The 19,993-nt window shown below is 40.3% G+C and overlaps 1 protein-coding gene across 3 annotated transcripts in view; it reads right to left on the bottom strand.

Moving 5' to 3' along the window:
* GRM5 (glutamate metabotropic receptor 5) overlaps nt 1-19,993 on the bottom strand; it is a 282,987-nt gene that overhangs the window by 32,319 nt on the left and 230,675 nt on the right. For all 3 annotated transcript variants that reach the window (XM_086742894.1, XM_086742905.1, XM_086742916.1), the window contains exons 4-6: nt 13,946-14,192; nt 8,266-8,434; nt 4,874-5,000 (exon numbers count right to left, since the gene is read on the bottom strand). In XM_086742894.1, the coding sequence (XP_086599020.1) occupies nt 4,874-5,000; nt 8,266-8,434; nt 13,946-14,192 (543 nt within the window). The remainder of the gene's footprint in view (nt 1-4,873; nt 5,001-8,265; nt 8,435-13,945; nt 14,193-19,993) is intronic.

Raw genomic sequence — 19,993 nt, 5'->3', positions numbered from 1 at the left:
AGGAAAGAGAAAAGGCAGGGCATGGAAAATCAAGGTGAAAATTGGACATGATCTCTGCTTCTGTGCATTTATAATGCTAAAAACAATCAGATAAAAATTGTGTCCTCCTTCTACTGTCGGTCTGAATCACAACCTTACCAATTATAGTCAAAAACAAAATCTTTGTAATGTTTCAGCTGCAAAATCAGTGTCAGCACAGGCTAAATTGTGTTCTGCCTCATGGTCACAGCTGTCAGACAACTGCTGAGATTACCGATGGCTGTAACTATTGCAAACAACAATACAAGAAAGCAGTTTGATGGTGACAAGCAGTTACCATTTGAAAATATTTAATGCAAGAGATTAATGATTTTTTTTTTGTTTGGACGGGGGCAGGATCCAGTTTTAAGAGATACCTGAGCCTCAGACTCCCATGGCTTCTTCTACAGCCCAAATTGGCATGCTGCAGGAAGAGCCAACCAAGCCCCTGTGGGGGACCCACCAAGATCCGCTGTCAAACATCACCACTGCCCTGAGCCCCACGGGTGGTTTTCATGAGCCGTGGCAGTGGGCTGTCCCAGATGGTGCCCAGAGCCAGGACAGCAGCAGCAGCTCCCAGCACCGTCTGTTCTCCGCAGCTCTCACTGACAGTGTGAGCAATGTCCTCAGGATAAGTGAGACCGTTGTCCTCGCTTCTCAGTGAGGAATACAGATTGGCATAAGCTGAACAGGATCAGTGTTGTCAGAGCCTTTTGAAAAGGCTGTTGTGACACTGAAAGGTGGGATGCCCTTTTTTCAGTTCTTTCCATTCAAACAAATGTTGTTTGGATACTCCAGTTCTTACCTGGCACTTTCAGACAGGCAGAGAAGATCAAGATGCCACTATCCTGGTTTACTATACCTTATTTGGTGAAAGCATTTTTGTAACTGTAGTAAGAATACACATTTCTGATATTTAGCCTTATACATGAATGGCAAACAAAACACTTCAAGTGCTGTAAAAATATTTCATCTCCTATTTTCATTGGAATTCAATTTAAAAAACCTAAATAGTCAGCATATTTAGCATATACAAAGAAAAAGAAAAATGTCAGCCTGAAGATAATCCAAGTGTCACTGAAATTAATATAATCTACTTTCCTTGCAGTCCCTGAGGTCACTAGACAAAATTTTGTTTCTGTTACTGTTGTATGCTGTCCCTGAATCACATAAAGAGGGAATAATCGCCTCTTTCCCACCTCAAAAATGTCCTTTAACAAATACTAGGGATAACTGGACCAAGATGTTCCTACATCCACTGAAAAAGCTCTGAGATGCTGAATAAAATTTATCTAGTCTTTTCAAGGCACCATTTTTTTTTACTGCAGAAGGCTACATCATCAAAGTTACTTGAGTTTCTTGAAAAACCAAAAAGCCAACTCTCATCAAACTACTGAAAAATTCATTGCATTGCGGTTTGGTCCTTGGTGTTAAGAAATTCTCTTTATTTGTATCTAAACATGTCTGGCATCTATTTCTCTTCCCTCCACTGTGAATATAATGCAAAGAAGGGCTTTGAGGAGTAGTGGAGGGGTTGATATATATTTATAGACTCAAACTCACAAGTTTTTCCTTCTCTAATTGGCTATCTGGCTCAGACACACTGGCCATACTACTGTGTGAAGTGGTGCTGTAATATATGGATGTTGCTAACACAATACATGGGAAAGAAGAGGAGTCACAGTAGATTGGAAAGCACATCTTGATATTAAAGCAGGAGGAAGAAAACTCCTTGAGGTGCATGTTGGGATAAAAGATACATCTGGAGAAAAGGAAGAGACTACTTTTCTGTCCAAGGAGAAGCCTGGTCCCTGGGGAACGATGTATGCACAAGCGATGAGGCTGAAATTTGTGAGGAAATAAAATACGGGCATCTAAACATTCCCTTTCTCACCTCAGCTTCACTTGTAGAAGGAGATACTTTCCAGTAACTCATTTAATCAAGAGAAACTCTTCCTCCCACTTGTCTTCCCCACTACCTTTGGACTTCCTGTACCTTTCTGTATTTCAGATCTCAAAGGTCTTTTTCTTTTCCAGGAATAACTTTGTTTTCCTACACATATTGCATCCCTTCTGTCTTCTCCTTTCCTGCATCTGAATTCTGATACTCCACAGATGGCTGAAAAAAAAAAAAGCATTAATCTCTGTTCCTTTCTGTGAACAACGTCCCTGCCATCACACATTTCATATAGTGAAGTTTGTGGCACAAAACTGATGCTAGTCATTGAGCATAAGAAAGATGGAGCAATGTTTTGTTGTGTGAGCCAAGAAAGGATTCCAAAAAAAATGTTTTTATCCAAATTCAGATCTCTGGCAAACAGTGAGGTGCAGCTCCACGCTGAAAGCCTTCTCAGGCATGTGGCTGATACATTTACAGGACTTTGATCTGAAGGTGATAATCCAAGGAAGACTTATTCCAATGAGCGCTTTTTATATGTGTAGCCTTGTGGAGCTGATATTACTAAGACACGGCTTTATCAAGCAGCAAAGAAAATTAGGCTGCTGCAGTATCAGATGTAGGGACATTTCAAGGAGATTGGTGTATGCTTCATAAAACTGAAGGGAAATTTCCTTGCCAGAATACAAAATACATCTCCCTCTCCTTACTTTTAATTCACATGTATTACTAAGTCTTATGCTGTAAACAAGACTGAGAGGCGGCTTCTTACAAGCTGCAAAACTTGGGACTATAAATACAATCATTAAAAATACAGCTCAATATATTGTACAAATAAGCTGAGAATAGATTTTTTTTTAAATGTGGTTTTGATACAAAGCTAAATAAGACAAGATCCAGCCATCATGTGAATAGTAAGTTAGGTGGGGACTACACAGCTGCGAAGCTATGGTGATGGATGTCCTGTTACCAGGAGCGCATATTGTATCCGCTGTGCTCATGGAGGCCAAGAAGGGGTTCAGTTTCCAAACAGTGCCTGCTGAATTTGTGCCTGGCTGAGGAACAAGGGTTAGATCTCCTGAGGAACATTGCTTGGCGTTGATGTCGAGAGGTTGCTTTGTGTGTATATTGGCTCTGGTCCCTATAAAGGCATAAAATGGATGTCTAAAGCCAGATGAATGGTTTGCAAAATTTAGCAGCTCATGTAAATCCTCCCACAAGCCCAGACTGATGCCTTGCCTGAGGCATGGCAAGGCTGTGGGGTTGCTGGGGATGGGGCAGGGGGTGGGGCAGCCCAAAGCATAGAGCCTAAAGGCTATCCTGGTGGCTGTTCCCTCTACTTTGCTTTATATATGGTGCTTACAGGCTAATTGCCCAGACTTCACTAGGTTAATGGGTATTTCCCATCACCGGTGTTTGGACTTGTTTAGGAAGTCAGCACATTGCCTCCTAATGGACTTGTAGCAGCTTCTTTTCCAGCTGATCTACATTGGGTAAGCTACGATCTGCCACATCTCAGACAAGACCCCTGTTGGTTGAAGAGCTGACTATTTGTACCAGTTGACCTTCATAAACTGACCAGCCTGGCTCAGTGACCTGGTCCTGGGTTTTGGAGGCTCCTGGATGGCTCAGCTGGCATGTGAACCTGAGCTTGTACCTCACCCTCAGTACTCTGGGGAAAGGTGACACGTGGGACAGAGTCTCTTTTTCTCCCCTTTTTCTCCTATCACAAGAAAGCTCTCCATGAGGTGAGAGGGCTTTGCTGGGTGATTGCTGAGTGCCTAGGGAGGCAGGGCTGGGGGAACGGGGCCATAGGAGCACTCACAAATCCATTTTATTACTGTTCCTGTTATTTCAGTTAGAAGGTTTTTTTTTTTTTTTCTCAGGGAAAGTTTTGTATTTGATATTTTATGAAAAAAATACCCCAGCAGTTTCATGGCTAAATGATATTTTGGCAGTAATTAGGCAACCTACCTCATATATTACAGCAAAGCAACGTTCCTTGCCAGGAAAGGATTAACTTTATAAATATGAACCTACCTGTAGGCCAAGCCTTGCCCAACATACTTCCACTTACATGCAGTTATCCAGCAAAATGTTTTTTCTTTGGTCTTCCCTCTCTTTCATCTCAATCATTTCTCCCCTCAGCCATAGAAATAATATGTAAAACAGATCTCTGAACTCTTCTGGAAAAAACCCGTCTTTTCTCCCCTCGTCTATACAGAGACTGGCACAATCAGAACCTGATCCTTGAATAGCTTTTTGAAGTGCTGTGTGCTCTGAGTATTTGAATACTTGACTTCTGTCTATTAGCCATAAAGAGGAGAGGTTGTTGGTTACAAGTGCTGGAGTAATTTGCCTCTAAAGTAACTGAACTGGTATTCTGCAAGAGCATAGAGATCTATGCCATAGCAAGGAGTACACGAGCCCTATATTCTAACAGACTCTGGTCGACAAAGGACAGTGGCAAACTTAAGTCTTTGTTTGAAGCATTCACTCTTTTAGCAGTAGTAACTACAACACCAAGTTCATAACTTTTAAAATTAAAAAAGCAAGTATTGCATGACTCTTCTGTGTCTACTTGGGAGGAAAATAAAACTGTCTAATATTTGACGTCCCTTAATAATTTCTCTGACAAGGACTTAATTTGTCTACCTGCTTAGAGAAGGACAAGATCTGCATCGCCAGTTAGATATTAGGACAGGGTTGAGTACAAAATTAGGGCTATTTTTTATTATTGCTAGATCTAGTAACTAAGGTCTTTAGAGAGCAGCTGAATCACACCAACGATTCCTGGATCAGATTGAGGCGAGAAGACAAACACCAGCCTCAGTTCAAATTTCAGCTTTATCTCTGGGTTCAATCTGACCCATTCTTACTTGTATCTGTCATTTGTTTCTTCAGCTCAGTGGATGAACATTTTCGTTGACAACATAAGCACAGCCACAACTCATTTACCTGTGAGGTCGTCGTTGGGCCAGGAGCCAAGCTGGCAGGCTTTGCATGTGTATTCATCAAATACGTATTCATTCTCTTTACAAGGAGTACAGGTCCAACAGCAACTCACTTCTCCTTTACGGATCACCTGAGACAAAAATTGACATTTGGATTAGCAGCATAAACATATATTTAAGCTGCCAAGTTATTAATTTAAATTTTTAATCTGTTTTTTTTTTTAATTTTAAATAATCTTTTTAAAGAGAGCTCCTTTTCATTCTGTATTTGCTTATACAAAATATGACACAAGTTCTCAGTTCTCCCATTGAGTATGTACCAGAAGAAAGTAACCATCAGCTCCACAGAAGTATAAGTTGAGGTACAGAACAACAGTTGTTTTCTCCCCCCTTAGAACTATGAAAATTCAGTATTTCATAGGTGGCAATGAGCCTACAGAAGCCAGCACATGATACTCAAGGCGTATGATTCACTCCATTGTGGTCCATACACAGAATCATGTCAACAGCGTTATTTCCCTCAAGCTTCATTACCCAAAGATTTTTGGGTGCTTCTTTTTCATTCAGTTGTGAATGATTTGTTAAAACTGAGTTTTTTTCCAGACATCAAACTGAACATGTCTTTTCCACATTTACTTAATTACTGCATTTCTAATTTGTATTTAAGAGTGAGAATGTTATCTTTATCCATTTTAACATCTGACCTGATTTCTCATTTTATAATTTACTGCCAAATGTTATTGCATGCTCATGATTGAGATGCAGATTTTTCAAGATCCTTATTTATAATCTCTGGGCACTGAAAACATCTGTGCTTCTTGTCAATATGTCTTTCTTTTGAAATAAAGTATTTCCAGTCTCTCTGCTCTTTCCAAACAATTTATAAACAAATAGTCCCAATTATAGCATAGGAAGTAGGTTGACTTATGTATCTTTTGCAACGATGAATTTAGAAGGTGGCTTCAAAACCAAATGTCTTTATTGCAATTTTTAAAACTGAAATGCAAAGGAGTGTAATCAAAAAGAACTGGATTGCTCTTTGCAATGCTGCAGTGAAAAAAAAAAAAAAAGTGTAAATTATATCTTTTTCATCAGCAATATGGGGATTTGAAAACTTCGATTTTTGGTTTTGTTTTTAAAATTGTGGCACAAAAAAGGAAAAAAAAAAGCCATGCCTGAGTAGCTAAACTGGCAGAAAGGCCATGGGAGCATAAGCAATTTGCTCTGCAAGTGTTGAGACTAGAGCTACTTGCAAAACAGAATATCTGTCCTCCAGAATAATTCACAACTTGAGATGTCTCGGATTATCTATCCTTCTTTAGAAATCAGAAAAATTATTCTCCAATACTCAAAATCAGGTCAGAATTTTTTTTTTTATTAAATTACTTAGTCAGCTATTTCTTCATACTTTTATTTTTCACTTCTTGAACAATTGTTTGTTGTAGCATTTAACTGTAAATCAATCTTTTAGGATCTTTTTAACAAAAATAATTCTCTTTAAAACAAAAAATATTTTACCTTCCTCTTGTCATCTGGGCAAACCTTTGAACCTGTATTTATTTATATAATCATACGTCTGCACGTTTCAAATGTATAGGGTTTGGTTGTGTTTGGATTTTATCAAGTCCTTCAGATGGATGTACCAAATGTTGCTGAGTACTGGATATAATTACACTGGATGTTTCAAATTTCTGCATAATAACTCAACTCCACAGATTTCTACAGGAAAACCACCACAGAGCTTGGCAGAGTCAAGCTCTCCTCATTATCTCTGAAGGCCATGAACTAAAAGATTGTGAAGTAAACTTTAGATTTATAATCAATAACCTAGTGAAGAACATCATAAAGAACATTTCAGACACTGAACTTGAAGCATGTATCCAAGTGTGTGATGAATTGACTTCACAGTGAAGAATACTCTTGGGAGAATCCTTGAAGGTGCCATGGGCAGAAGGTGGAAGAAGACTGTTAGTGAGGGTCACAAGATACTTCCTATCACCTGTGTTGTCGCAACAGATCATAAAGAAACTCAGAGTTGCCCAGTTCTGAAGTTATTATCTGTTTGTCCATCTCTGTCCTCTCACATATGTACCTTTGTGGCTGGAGAGGGCTGACAACACACCCCTGTTTCGTTACTGTGAGAGTAATTTATCCCACATTTCTTCATGTGTCTGCAGAAGGTATGTTCTCACCTGAACCAACTGTCCTGGCTGGGTGCCTTTTGCCATCAGTAAAGGGAAAGAAGTGTTTCTACACCAAGATTCATCTTAACTGTTTTCAAAGCCTACATGAGGATGAGATGACTCCTGATCTGGAATAATATATTTATTTCCATTGACTATAAAGAAAGTTTGGAAATCTGATGTAACTGTCTATGCCTACACTGAAAACGTATACATTTGGTGTGATGAAACTCACTTACTGACTGCCAAAGACCAGTTAGTGAATAAAACATGGTGACTGTGTCCTAAAACTCTGGAAAACTCAGAATGAAGAGTTTCACTTTGTATTGGAGAGCATGGTCAGCCTCCCATCAGCCCCTTCTTTTAGTTGCTTCCCAGTTCTGCAGACATGCCATGTTAACACAGGAGACAAGTGATCCAGCTTCCAGTGAGACAGCCAGAACTACAGTTACTTTTTTTTTTCACTCTGAGACACTCTGTTGTCCATGCCCATCCCCTCAGTCCACAGACTTTTCTATAGATGACTGCAAGTTAAGACAAGGACTCGCAGTATTTCAGTTGTTCTGCACTAAATGTCATGGGATGCTTAAGGACAACAGAGTACAATTACTATATGACAGAGTCATCTACCCTTCCTTACTTACTGCAACATAGAAAGGGAAGAAGGAAAAATCAAAAACCTGAGAAAAAAAAGCAGCAATAAAACAGGTATGATTAAAAAAAAAAAAAGTAACTTACATTTCCTGAAGTTCTAAGGAGCTTTAGTTATCAATGTTCTCTGGTGATATCACAGACCTAAGGTCTGAGTAATAATGTTCCAGTTAGGTGTCTATGTCTAGCATTGAATTAGTAACAATTATTATTTATCATTTACCTGCAACAGTACTGACAAATCCCAATTAGGGATTTGCACTCCACTGAATCAGATGCTGTAAAACTATGCAGCAAAAAAAAACCCCAAACAATACCTGTTCTAAAGCATTTGGAATGTAAGAGTAAAAAAGACAGCAGTTCACAGATACAGGAGCACAAGAAATAGCAACATACAGAAATAACAACACGACTATGATACGAGTAAGAACTAAATACGTAAGTCTGTACACTTTAATTAAGGTGTGGGATACTGTCTCCAGGTAAGAGTCAGGAAAGACTTGCTTTTAAATTTCAAGGCTATGCATATTGCACAACTAAAGTAAATGCAGGAAATATTTACCTTTATCTGGCCTTTTTCGCAGGGTTCACTGCACACAGATCTGATTATATTATTTTTCTCTGACCATACTTCATCATCGTCCATTTTCAGCTCTCCATTGTCCCAGCTGCCAACATTGATATAATCAAAGTAGTCCTTCCCCATTTTCTTGAAATTCATTATTTCATATCTTTGGAAACACAAAGGGGAGACATAGCTGAGTTGAGGAGAACATCACAAAACGTTTCAAATTAAATAAACACTATATAGTCAAAATCAAGACTGTTCAAATAAAGAAGGTGAAATTTTAAGCATTATGCTTGCCCTTGAGTTTCTCCTAATAAATTTTTTTCCTTTGCATTTTAATTTGTTTTCTTCTATCACTGTGAAAGTTCCCTGAACACTTTGGGGAACATCCTCAACGACTGAGCTGAGGATGGCTGTTTATTTAAGGAAAACAATGAAATGAGACAAGGCTCATCCTGTGTAACTTTCAACACCAAAGGCAACTGCATAGGGAACCTTAGTTGTCCTAGGCTCCCTCTATAGCAGATGCAGCTAAATCTAAACTTATAATGGCAATTCCAAGTGCCAAGTGCTCCTCACCATCAACAGATGCTTATTTGCCTCCCGAGAGAGGAATCCTGTCCCTGGCTCAGTATGTCCCCAGGGCAAAGCATATGGACAGGGTAGGATTAAGAGTGATATTGTTAGAGTGTAATTTGTGAAGTCCAATGAACAGATAAGTAAAGAACTAGTTCATTAAATCAAACAATCTTTTAAATAAGATACTGAAGTATCTCTCTTAAGTTTTGAGGAAACACTTTTAATAATGACAAGCAGTAGCCATACTATATCTAATATCAATATTTTTCCTTGGCTAACATTAAAAAAATTATGGTAAAACTCTTCTATGATATTCCCATCTACGGATCTCAGGGTGCTTTGCATCAGGAAACAAAGTCTAAATATCACAGTGGAGAAAGCATGGTAGGGATTCAATGACGAAATCACACACGAGTCAGGATCAGGACTGTAAGAAACCTGTGAAAGAAAATGAAAGTGAAGTCTGACTAAATGGGCAACATAATATTACCCATATTGCATGATTCTTGAGTCTTTCCAAAAAAAAAAAAAAAGAAGAAGAAATAAGCAATGACACAGCTAGGAAGAAAAAATTGTAATAGTCTTGGATTTTGGAGTATTTCACTTTCCATCCTGTATAAAGCAGGAAATGTTCATAGCTTTGAGAATGACCTCATCAGAGTTGGAGATGTGAATGCGAGACAGACACAGATTAATTGAATCCGGATAACACATACACAAACCCAGATAAACAGGCTTTTATGTACGCATGGTTATAAACAAAGATTTTCTTTTTCCGAGGTTCGCAATCGTAGTAACAGTCTGTCAAGGATTAAACACACTAACCAGAAAGTTAGCCCAGAAGCCACTTTATTCAGCATTGTCAGGACATTGTAACACTCCTCTGAGTATTGCTGTGATAAAGCTGTCAATTCAGAGTTTCACGGGCAGATGAACGAAAGTCCTGCTGATGCTTAATAGGCCACAGGAACTAAACCAATCATCCCTCCTGTAGTAGTTCCATGCATACATCCTGAGGGGAATACTGGAAAAAAACCTAACAAATTAAATAAACTTTTACTTCAAAATGTTGTGTCTTCTCTCACAAGTCCTTTATGGTGAACAGCATTGGTGGACTGATGGTAATAGCCAGACTCAGTGAGTCCATTGCTATAGTGGAGGTGCATGAGTCACTGGTTCCCCGGAGCTTCCTGGAGGTACCACAGGGACAGTTTGTCACTTTAGGATAGGAAAGACCAGATGGTAGAATAGCACATTTCCAGCAGTGCCCTAATCACAGTGCAAAACACTTGTTTCAAAACAGAAGTGCCTTGAAGTTGTTGAGAATCCATATTCAATTGGTAGCACAGCCAAAACATCAGCATGTTGTTTTTCTTGCCTTTCTTGTGTTCTCATTTCTTTTTTTGGAGTTTCAATATGTCGTAGTTCAGCCCCGATCGGGACCAGACTACGCAGTCTCTCACTCCTCCCACCCTCTGAGAGAATAGGAGGAGATGATATAAGAAAAACGGCTCAAGGTTTGAGATAAGGACAGGGAGAAATCCTTAAAGTTACCGTTATGGGCAAAACAGACTCGACTTGGGGAAAAATATTCATTTATTTCTAAAATTAGCAGGAAAATGAGACAGGGAACAAGATAACCTCCCCCCACCCCTCCCTCTTCCCGGGCTTAACATTATCTCTACTACCTCCCCTCCCGAGCGGCACGGGGGGGGGAAGGGAATGGGGGTCACGGTCAGTTCATCACGCGTTGTTTTACACCCCTGTGTCATCGTCGGGGGAAGAACTCCTCGCATTCCTCCTCTGCTCCAGCGTGGGGTCCCTCCCACGGGCCACAGTCCTCCGTGAAACTGCTCCGGCATGGGTCATCTCTTCCACGGGGTGCAGTCCCTCTAGAACAGCTGTCCCAGGGGACCCTCCACGGGCCACAGCCTCCTTCAGGCCTCCACCTGCTCTGGCGTGGGGTCCTCCACGGGCTGCAGGTGGATCTCTGCCCCTCCGTGGACCTCCATGGGCTGCAGGGGGACAACCTGCTCCACCATGGTCTTCACCACGAGTTGCAGAGAAATCTTGGCCAGGAGCCACATTACTCCTCCCCCTCCTCCTTCACTGACCTTGGTGTCTGCAGCCGTTCCTCACAACAGGCTGGCAGACGCCTCTCAGGATCCTTTTTACATCTTATTCACTTCAACTGCTCATCTCCTCTCCACTTCTTGCAGCCAGGCCGGGACGAGTTGGGCCCAGTCTGCTGCCCGGCGGGAGGCCAGAGGGTGAGGCCTGCAAGGCCCATGAGGCTCGCGCCTCCCCCTCTCTGCCCCCCGCTCAGCTGCTTCACATCTTCTCTTCCCCTCTTTTCCTGTTTTCCCCTACTTAAATACGTTATTGCAGAGGTGTTATCACGGGACATTCTGCTACCAATTGGCTCGGCCTTGGCCAGCAGCGGGTCCGCCCTAGGCCCGGACGAGTCCACTAAACAGAGGGGAGCAACTTCTAGCAGTTTCCTACAGAAACTGCCACCTTAGGCCCCCCCTCACTAAAAAAAACAGAACACAATAGTATTTAGAGATAGTTGTTATCTTCTTGAGAAATTGTGGGTGTTCCCTCCATACTTATGTTTTTTTCCCTGTCTCATGGAAAACAAGGCCTCTACTAGACTGTCTATCTGCTTAAAGCTCAACATACACATAAAGGACTTTGGAATAGGGCCAAGATTCAAAGCATCTTGTGGGATTAATCATCTGTTGTATAATATCAAAACCCTTTCACTATACATCAAATCCTGAGCTATCTAGGTCAGAAAGGCTTTTTATGTTCTGATTTCCTGCTTAACACCACCACCACAGTACAGCTGTGAGGATTTAAATTTCTGTTTTACAAAGTGAAGATGCTGCTATCAACACAAGTGAACAGGGCAGATGAGTTGTTCCAGTATAACAACACCATCTCCCAGCTGTTGCAAATAGCATTTGACAGCACTCAAAAGACTATGAACTACTGAAAACCTGAGAGTTAAAGATAGAGCTTCCTATAAATCCTTCTTAATAATGAAAAAGTAATTTTTCACTCAACGTTGGCTACTTTAAGCACATAGACTATTTAATTATGTAACTGGTGTAGGAGAAAAGGGAGCAAAGACCTATGTTTCAAAAGTAAATGAACTCTGGGAGCATTTTGTGATCACACACAGTCCATTGGTTTGAGTAGGCAGAGCACTACCACACTTCACACAAATCCAGTGAGGCTGGACTTCCTGAAAGTTTAATTACCCCAAGATGCACAATCAAGATGGTGTCCGCATGATCTTCAGTGAAAAACTAACGTCCTACTCTGACCGAACAAATGACCGCAAATGATATAGTGCCTTCATCATCTTTCTTAGAACTGATTCTTAAAAACCCCAAGATATTAAATTAAAGTCCTTGCAACAAACGGAATTAAATCATTAGTGTTAAGCATGAGGAAAAGTTAAAGTTAAAGGTCTCTTTGCAACATTTAGATATTGTCATTGGTGTGTTGTCATGCCACATATCATTTATTCATGACAGACTTCAGTGTTTCTAAAAGAAATGCGTGAAATAAAGATAGGAATAAGGCAGGATGCAGTCCACTGCATCTCAGCACCATTAAAACCAAACGAGAACCTTTTAAGAGATGTCTGGGACAAGTGTTTTAAAACAGAGTGTCAGAAAAATCCAGACTGAGCACTTTTCTTCAGAATTCAGCTATTGGTGAAAACAGTAGTGTTTAGCAGAAAAGAGCCTTTCTCACCAAACAGTGCTAAAAGTAAAATTCCACCTGAAATTTTCCTGAGTTTCTGCCAGTTTGTGTCTGAGTTATCCTACCTCACAGTAGGATAATGCTCACAGTGCATTTCCTTAGAGTCTCGGTCTGAAGAGTTCTAAAATTTGTGTCTCCAGGGACACAACCAGACTGCTTTGTAGATGTCTGCCCTGCTCTCTTTTGGAGACAATACTGACTTTAGAGGTTTTCAGATAAAATAAAAAAAAAAAAAAAAGATCAGGTCTGAAATTGCAGAAATTTTTGGAAATGTCAAAATATTCTGACCAATAGATGTACCTTTTTCTACCCATCTCTACCAGGAAGTTAGCACTTTCCTTTCAGTTCACATTAGTGGGAGAAGATGAAATTGAAATGAGTGCACAGGATGAAGAGTTTCCCCTCTAGACATCTGTTTATATGTTGCCATCACAAAGATGTTTAAGAACTTCACAATAATCTAGACAGAAAGGGCTGCCTCAATCAAACTGGAGCAAAAGCAGTGAAGGGGGCAGGAATCTACATACAGACCTACAAGGAATGATATCACACTTGCTGTTCATCTCCTGACAGTTCAATACGCAGAAACCCAGAAAAAAAACCCCAACCCTTATTGCTCTTTTTAATGTGCATTTATATGAATATAACATCTATGTCATAGAAAAAGAAAAACTTGTGTTACATTTCAGAGCTGTATGTATATACATGTACGTAAGCTGTCAACAAAAGAAGCTTTGTTTAAATTCGATTTGGCTTATAGCAGCACAGTATGAATTAATGGCTTAGTCTGTTATGCAAGTGAAAAGGCTTTATTTGGGAGATACGGAAGCAGATTTTTAATAATTCTGATAGCAAAAAATCCCAGACAAATCAATACAATATTTCTGATATTGTTTTACCTTATTAATATAAGAACTATGTCTACTATGATTGCTTATTGCTCAAGCAAACACATACATTTAAAGACCTAAAGGGAGACAAAGCAATGTTATGGTGGCTGTCATGGTCTGTGAACATAAAGTTGAAGATCTGATGGTTTGTAGTGAGAAGTAATAGCTTTAAATGGTAGAGATGAAAATGCAAATTCATGTAGGAAGATCATGTACGTAAAAGTTCATGTCCTTTCCTTTCTCTAACCTTAGTTTTAAACATCGTTAAAAATGCACATTAAAAAAAAAAAAGAATTTTTTTTGAATAGGAAGTCAGGAAATGTGAAAATAAAAGTACAAGATCTTTGTTCTAATGTCAAGTCTGCACGCATCTACTATGTACAGTTAACATGTCTAGCATTAAATAGTTTGACAAACGTCAACATTACCTTCCTGGAGAGTCACCATTCTCATCAAACAAGATCATGTCCCCAGAGACTCCAGTAAAGTTAGTCTTCATGAGAGATTCCAGGAGCTTCCGACCATCTATGGGCCTCATGGCATCGCAGAGGCCCACGTAGCCTGGGCACAGTGACATTTGCATGTTGTGGAGGCCATATGCCATCGAGTATATTGCGTTGATTACAAAGCCCATCTTGGAGTCCTGAACGTGCTGTGTCCTCAGAGTCATCTGGCCTGCCGAGGAACATAGTAAAGCAGGTGGTTAGTGCATGGGGCTGAAATACCATCAGCTCTTCAGACATTTGTTGGGGGGTTGGTTATCAGTACTAGGGAAAGACTTTTTAAGTGTCTTAAACAGCTCATAGGAGATGCTTTTACCAGTACACATGCTGACCATGTTAAAAAAAAAAAAAAAGGAGTGAAAGAAAAGGTTCCCTTTAAACATCCTACTATCCAACTGATGCCTTTCTCTGTGTAACCTCACATGTCACAAATGGCTTTTTAAACTACTTTTCTTCCATGTGTTTTTTAAAGCGTGCATCATGAACATTACAATATAGTGTTTGGGGTAGTCCAGGAACTTCTCCCTTTCTGCAGAAATCTCTCCAAAGCCTCAGAAATCTTTTGTTGAAGTGTAAATGCTAACACGGGGTCTATTCTGTAGGGATTTTGTAGACAACACATTTGTTTTAAAGACATGGGAACTAATCCTGTACAAACAGATTGACCCAGGCACAACTCTTTTACTGTACCAAAAGTTCCTGTGCTCTCATATTTTTATGTCTCTTGCTCCTCTCTGTTTCATCACTGCAATGATGCAGTGCAGATGAATGCATTAAAATGTCTGTGAAGGGTTTGTTCATTTGGGTTAGGCAATGACTGTTTAGCCAGAATTGGTTAACCTTACTTTGTTCAGCTTTTAAAACATAATGTCTGGATTTCTATTCCCTATTTAAGCTTCTGTGAAATGCACAATAAAAATTCATTTAGCAGCACCCTGAAGGCCTTTTTTTTTTTTTATAACCCAGTGTTATTAATGACACTGATTCGCTCTGTTGGCAGCACCAGTCCAGCTAAGGAAGAATACACTGGAGGTTTTCTGCCTCATATGTCATCAGCAAAGCTGCCAGCTGGACTCGAGCCACCAGATCTTTAATACTGGGGAGGGGAGAAGAATCAGAGATAAAGCAGTTGCATCAGTGGTGCTGAGAATTTGTCAGACGCCTGGAAAGATTTTATTCTGGAGAGAGGACAAACAAAGAACTGTAGTAGAACATTTGCTCTCCTTTCATCAGTCAAGCAGCAATCCCCAGGAGCTAGGAAGTCCTGTGTATGGGCAGCCAGGAGCAAAGGGAATGCAAATAACCCTCTCTCTGTGTCCACTCTGTGGGAGTTTACCTCCCTAGAGGCACTGGCAAGCAGCGGGGATGGAGCTTACACCAGCAGGGATGGCGCTTACACCTGCCCCTCAGCTGCTGGGGCAGCGCAATGTGAGAAGCCATTTATACCACGAAAAGACTGATGTACAGATGATTTTTGTCTTAAAAGAAATGAAGACTAATACGTGACTCTGAGCCTGGCACTCATTTAGTTTAACAATATCCACCCAGAAGACAAGCATCCAGTCTGATGCCTAGGAACCTTTTGTGAAGATGAGTAAGAACCTCCAGCTGGTGATTGATCCCATCGTAAAATAGGTGCATCTACAAGCTCACCTTTTCTGTGGTGAACAAGAACATCACTAAGCAGTTCTAAAATCACTAAAACATAATGGACTACTGAAAACATGAGGAAGGGTAGCAAAGATACATAGTTCAAACTGAAAATCATTGTGCAGAGGTCAGTAAGTGAATGAAAGGATCGAGAGATCCCTTTTTCCCATTTGTTTCCTGCGGCAGCTGGCACTCCCAGTTCCAGTCAGCCTCAGGAGCAGTGATTAACATTTTGAATAGTTACGTGATAGGAGCTCGAAATATCTGTAATGGGAAAAAAAAAAAAAAAAAAAAAGAAACCTTAGAAATAGAGAAATAGTACAGTGTTGCTCATTTGTGCCGTTCTACCAAGGTATTGCGTTTTCCTAATTAAAAATAATAGGCATAAAAACTACAATAGTGGATTACATGTAAAACCCATACTAATTGAAATTAAGTGGAAAATTGAACAAGTGTATTACATTGCAATACACAAAACTTGGTTTAACCAATTATTCATCCTCAAAATTAACAGCTCACAAACCATGCAGTTAATTATAGTAGCCATTAGAATGAACCAGATTTGCATCAGCAATAGTATTTACTATGAAACAATATTTGAGCTACTTTATTCTGTATGATTGCTTAAAAATCTAATAACTTAATTCTTACAGGAACACTCTCCACTGGGTTTTGTGCTTCAATTTTATAGAATTATTATTCTGACTTTCTTTAAATATTCAACCTCATTCAGTTCACCTGATGATTTGTAATCAGGATGCTTAGCTTTTCATAGAAGCTGCTGGCAATTGTCAACTGAGTTGTGAGGGAATTAGCTGTTGTAAGAATTTTAATATACTTCCTGCAGCTGGAGAAAACATTTCCTGAGATGTTAACTGCCTCACTTTGCTATATAGGGGCAAATCCAACCTGCCAAGTCTGACTGTTTGTTTGCAGTACCTCAAGATTCCGTAGTTACGAGGAACATCTCAAGAACTGTAATACAGTCTTAAAAATGCTAGTAGTTTAAAAAAAAGTTAAGTCTGAAAGTGTCTTTCAATCCATTTCACAAAGTACTTTGGCACATCAGGCTTGAAGTGTATAAGTAACCCTGTTTACCCCTGTGATTCTATGAGTGGTTTTAAGGGAAGGCTGAATACTGAAGCTAAAAGGTAGTCTCTCAGTCAGAAAAAAAAAGTAAAAATATTGTAAATCTATCTCTGAAACAAGTATGATTTAGGTAGCCTTAAACACATTCTTCACTTAAGTGTTAGTGCCTGTTTTTCTTGCTGGAACTCAAACACATATTCTTAAATTCATCCACAAGTGCTGTCTTCAGTAAAGAACCTTTCCTGACACAGGCTTACCATGAGATGGAGAGGTAGCATGGATTAATTTAATCACAGAATCATAGAATGGTTTGGGTTGGAAGGGACCTTCAAAGGCCATCTAGTCCAACCCCCCTGCAAGGAGCAGGGACATCTCCAACCAGATCAGGTTGCTCAGAGCCCCGTCCAACCTGGCTGTGAGTGTTTCCAGGGATGGGACATCCACCACCTCCCCGGGCAACCCGTGCCAGTGTTTCACCACCCTCGGTGTGAAAAATTTTTTCCTTATATCAAGTTTGAATATACCTCCCTCCATTTAAAAACCATTACCCCTCATCCTTTTGCAACAGGCCCTGCTGAATATTTTCTCCCCATCTTTCCTATAAGCCCCCTTTAGGTACTGGAAAACTGCTATAAGGTCTCCCCGGAGCCTTCTCTTCTCCAGGCTGAACAGCCCCAACTCTCTCAGCCTGTCCTCACAGGAGAGGTGCTCCAGCCCTCTTATCATCTTCATGGCCCTCCTCTGACCTTCTCCAACTGGTCCATGTGCTTCTTATGTTGCGAGCTTCAGAGGTGGACATAGTACTGCAGGTGAGGTCTCAAAATAGCAGAGTAGACGGGGAGAATCACCTCCCTCAACCTGCTGGCCATGCTTCTTGTGATACAGCACAGGATCCGGTTGGTTTTCTGGGCTGCAAGTGCACATTGCCAGCTCATGTTCAGCTTCTCATCCACCAGCTCCCCCAAGTCCTTCTTCTCAGGGCTGCTCTCAATCCATTCGCTGCCCAGCCTGTATTTGTGCTTGGGATTGCCCCGACCCATGTGCAGGACCTTACTGATGATGACGCCAGTAATGTTCAGTGGAATTGAGTTTACGGATTAAACTCTTAATCAAGAACAATTGAAAAATCTAAAAGAAGTTGAGGAGTTACTACAGAATTACTGGGCAGAGAACAAATATCCAGAGACTGTAACCCATATCCTTGTTTATAACATCCATAGTAGAACTCTTGCCTATTAGAGTAAAAAACTTCGTATCTATAAAAGATCTGTTTTTCTTCATATTGTACATTCCCATATAAGAAAAAAAAATACAAAGAATGAAATAAAAATGTCTTGTTTTCCTGTGGACTGGGAAAAAACAGTATGATGCCATTTAATATTGGTTTGTAGAGATAAGCAGGACGTGTTCACATGAATGCTTTAATTCAGTTCAGGTGTGGGCTTTCAAAGCCAATTTCCAAATCGTTCCTGCTCGCTGTGCTTTGGTTTTGACTTGGTGTCACAGTTTCACACAACAAATTCCTTCCAAAAGACACGAAAACAGATAAAGTGCCCCAGGAAAGCATCTAATGCAACACAGCCACAAATAGGTGCTCAAGCCAGAGGACCAGGCTACAGCCATTTTAGAGTAAACCTCCCCCAAACTGTGAATCTTTCTTATCCCACAGAGTTTGCAATCACACTTGGCATCATTCCCAGGATGTTGCAGACAGAAGGAGTTGGAGGCACAGAGGTGAGAATGTGTGTGGGCCAGGTACAAAGCTGCATTTTGTAGGTCTCCAGTCAATTCTTATTGCAATCTTGACAGGCTTAAGTACCTTTTCTGTGGTAGGACTGCGCATTTTTTCAGGATGTACCTCATTTTCCCGTAACCATTGTTTGGAATACTATAAAGCAATTAATTAATCTGTGCTGGATTTGGTGATTATGTCCAAATGATTATAGAGAGTAGTCTATACTGCAGTACCTCAGAACCAATAAATATTAACACTGTGTCATGATAATTACTGAAGAAATAAAATATTCTGCCCCCTGCAATTAAGATCTGCAAAGCAATGGAAGAATGCAGGGTGAATCAGATCATACCTAACGAGGAAAGTGGGAGAGCACTTGCAATCATAAATGATCAAACATTTCTCTGAGAAATGAAGAAATCTCAGCGGTTAGAGCATGTGAGCAGATCCCTAAATTCTGTTCTGTTTATTCCATATTCTTTTTTCTCCAAGTAATTTTGGTAAGTAAATAAGGGCTTATCCTATTATTTCCCAAGCTGAGAGATCATGAGGCAGTTCCTGATTTGAAGTCACATAGCCATTTCTGTCTTCAAAATATTACATACACAAATCGTCTCCCTTCTTTGGCAAAGCAGATAGCCCATCTGTCCTTCAATTTTCTGTCTAATAATATTTCCTTTCTACTGTTTTTTATTTGCCATCTTTCTTTAGACTAAATATTCATCAGAAAGAGGACTGCTTCTCATTATCTCCCTTTTTTTTTTTCTCCTCTTGTTAATGCAATGGGCTTGTTATTGGCTGAAGATTTTAGGTGCTATTGTGCTATCTCTTCAATTAAAGTAAAACTAACCTGGATTTCATGGGAAATAGAAGCATGTAAATGTTTATTCTTGACATCATATAGGAATCTATGTATACAGGATTCAGGTGAGCCTTTGTGATATGGTTCAGTACGTTAAATATCAGGTTAGGAATTTGCTGCCACTGGAGTAGGTGCATGCTTTTTCCTGCTGAAATGTGTTCTGTATGTCTGGGTTTCTCTGTATGTTGCCAGCTTTATTACAAGACTGTGACCATACCAAAGGCGAAGAAGAGTCTGCTAATGGTGTAAACTCAGAGCATCGTAAACTGACACTTTTCTGCCCATGCTGCTGGAAGTGACCCAGTTTGGGACACTCCTGCAATATCACACAGAGAATAAATGTGAATTGGGTAGGGCTGGCTCTGAAAGCAGCCTTGAACTTGTGATTAGCTGTGCAGAGACTGCCTGGCACTAAACTCCTGGTCCAAATTTGTTATTTTTTGTTCTCACTCCTCCAAAACACAATTAGATGACGGAAAAGGAACGCGTTCTTTCACCAAGAAAGTGATTCTAGCTGGCGATGGGTCATTTTTCGGACTGATTTAAAGACGGTCAATACAGTTACGAGCACCGACCCGGGGAGCAGGAGGGGGCGCTGGCAGCCCCAGTGCCGGTGAGCCGGCCCCGCCCCCGTCCG

Source organism: Chlamydotis macqueenii, chromosome 1, assembly GCF_036417535.1.
Source record: "Chlamydotis macqueenii isolate bChlMac1 chromosome 1, bChlMac1.mat, whole genome shotgun sequence".
Taxonomy (NCBI): domain Eukaryota; kingdom Metazoa; phylum Chordata; class Aves; order Otidiformes; family Otididae; genus Chlamydotis; species Chlamydotis macqueenii.
The sequence above is the reverse complement of the archived record's forward strand: the minus strand, read 5'-3'. Positions and strand labels throughout refer to the sequence as shown.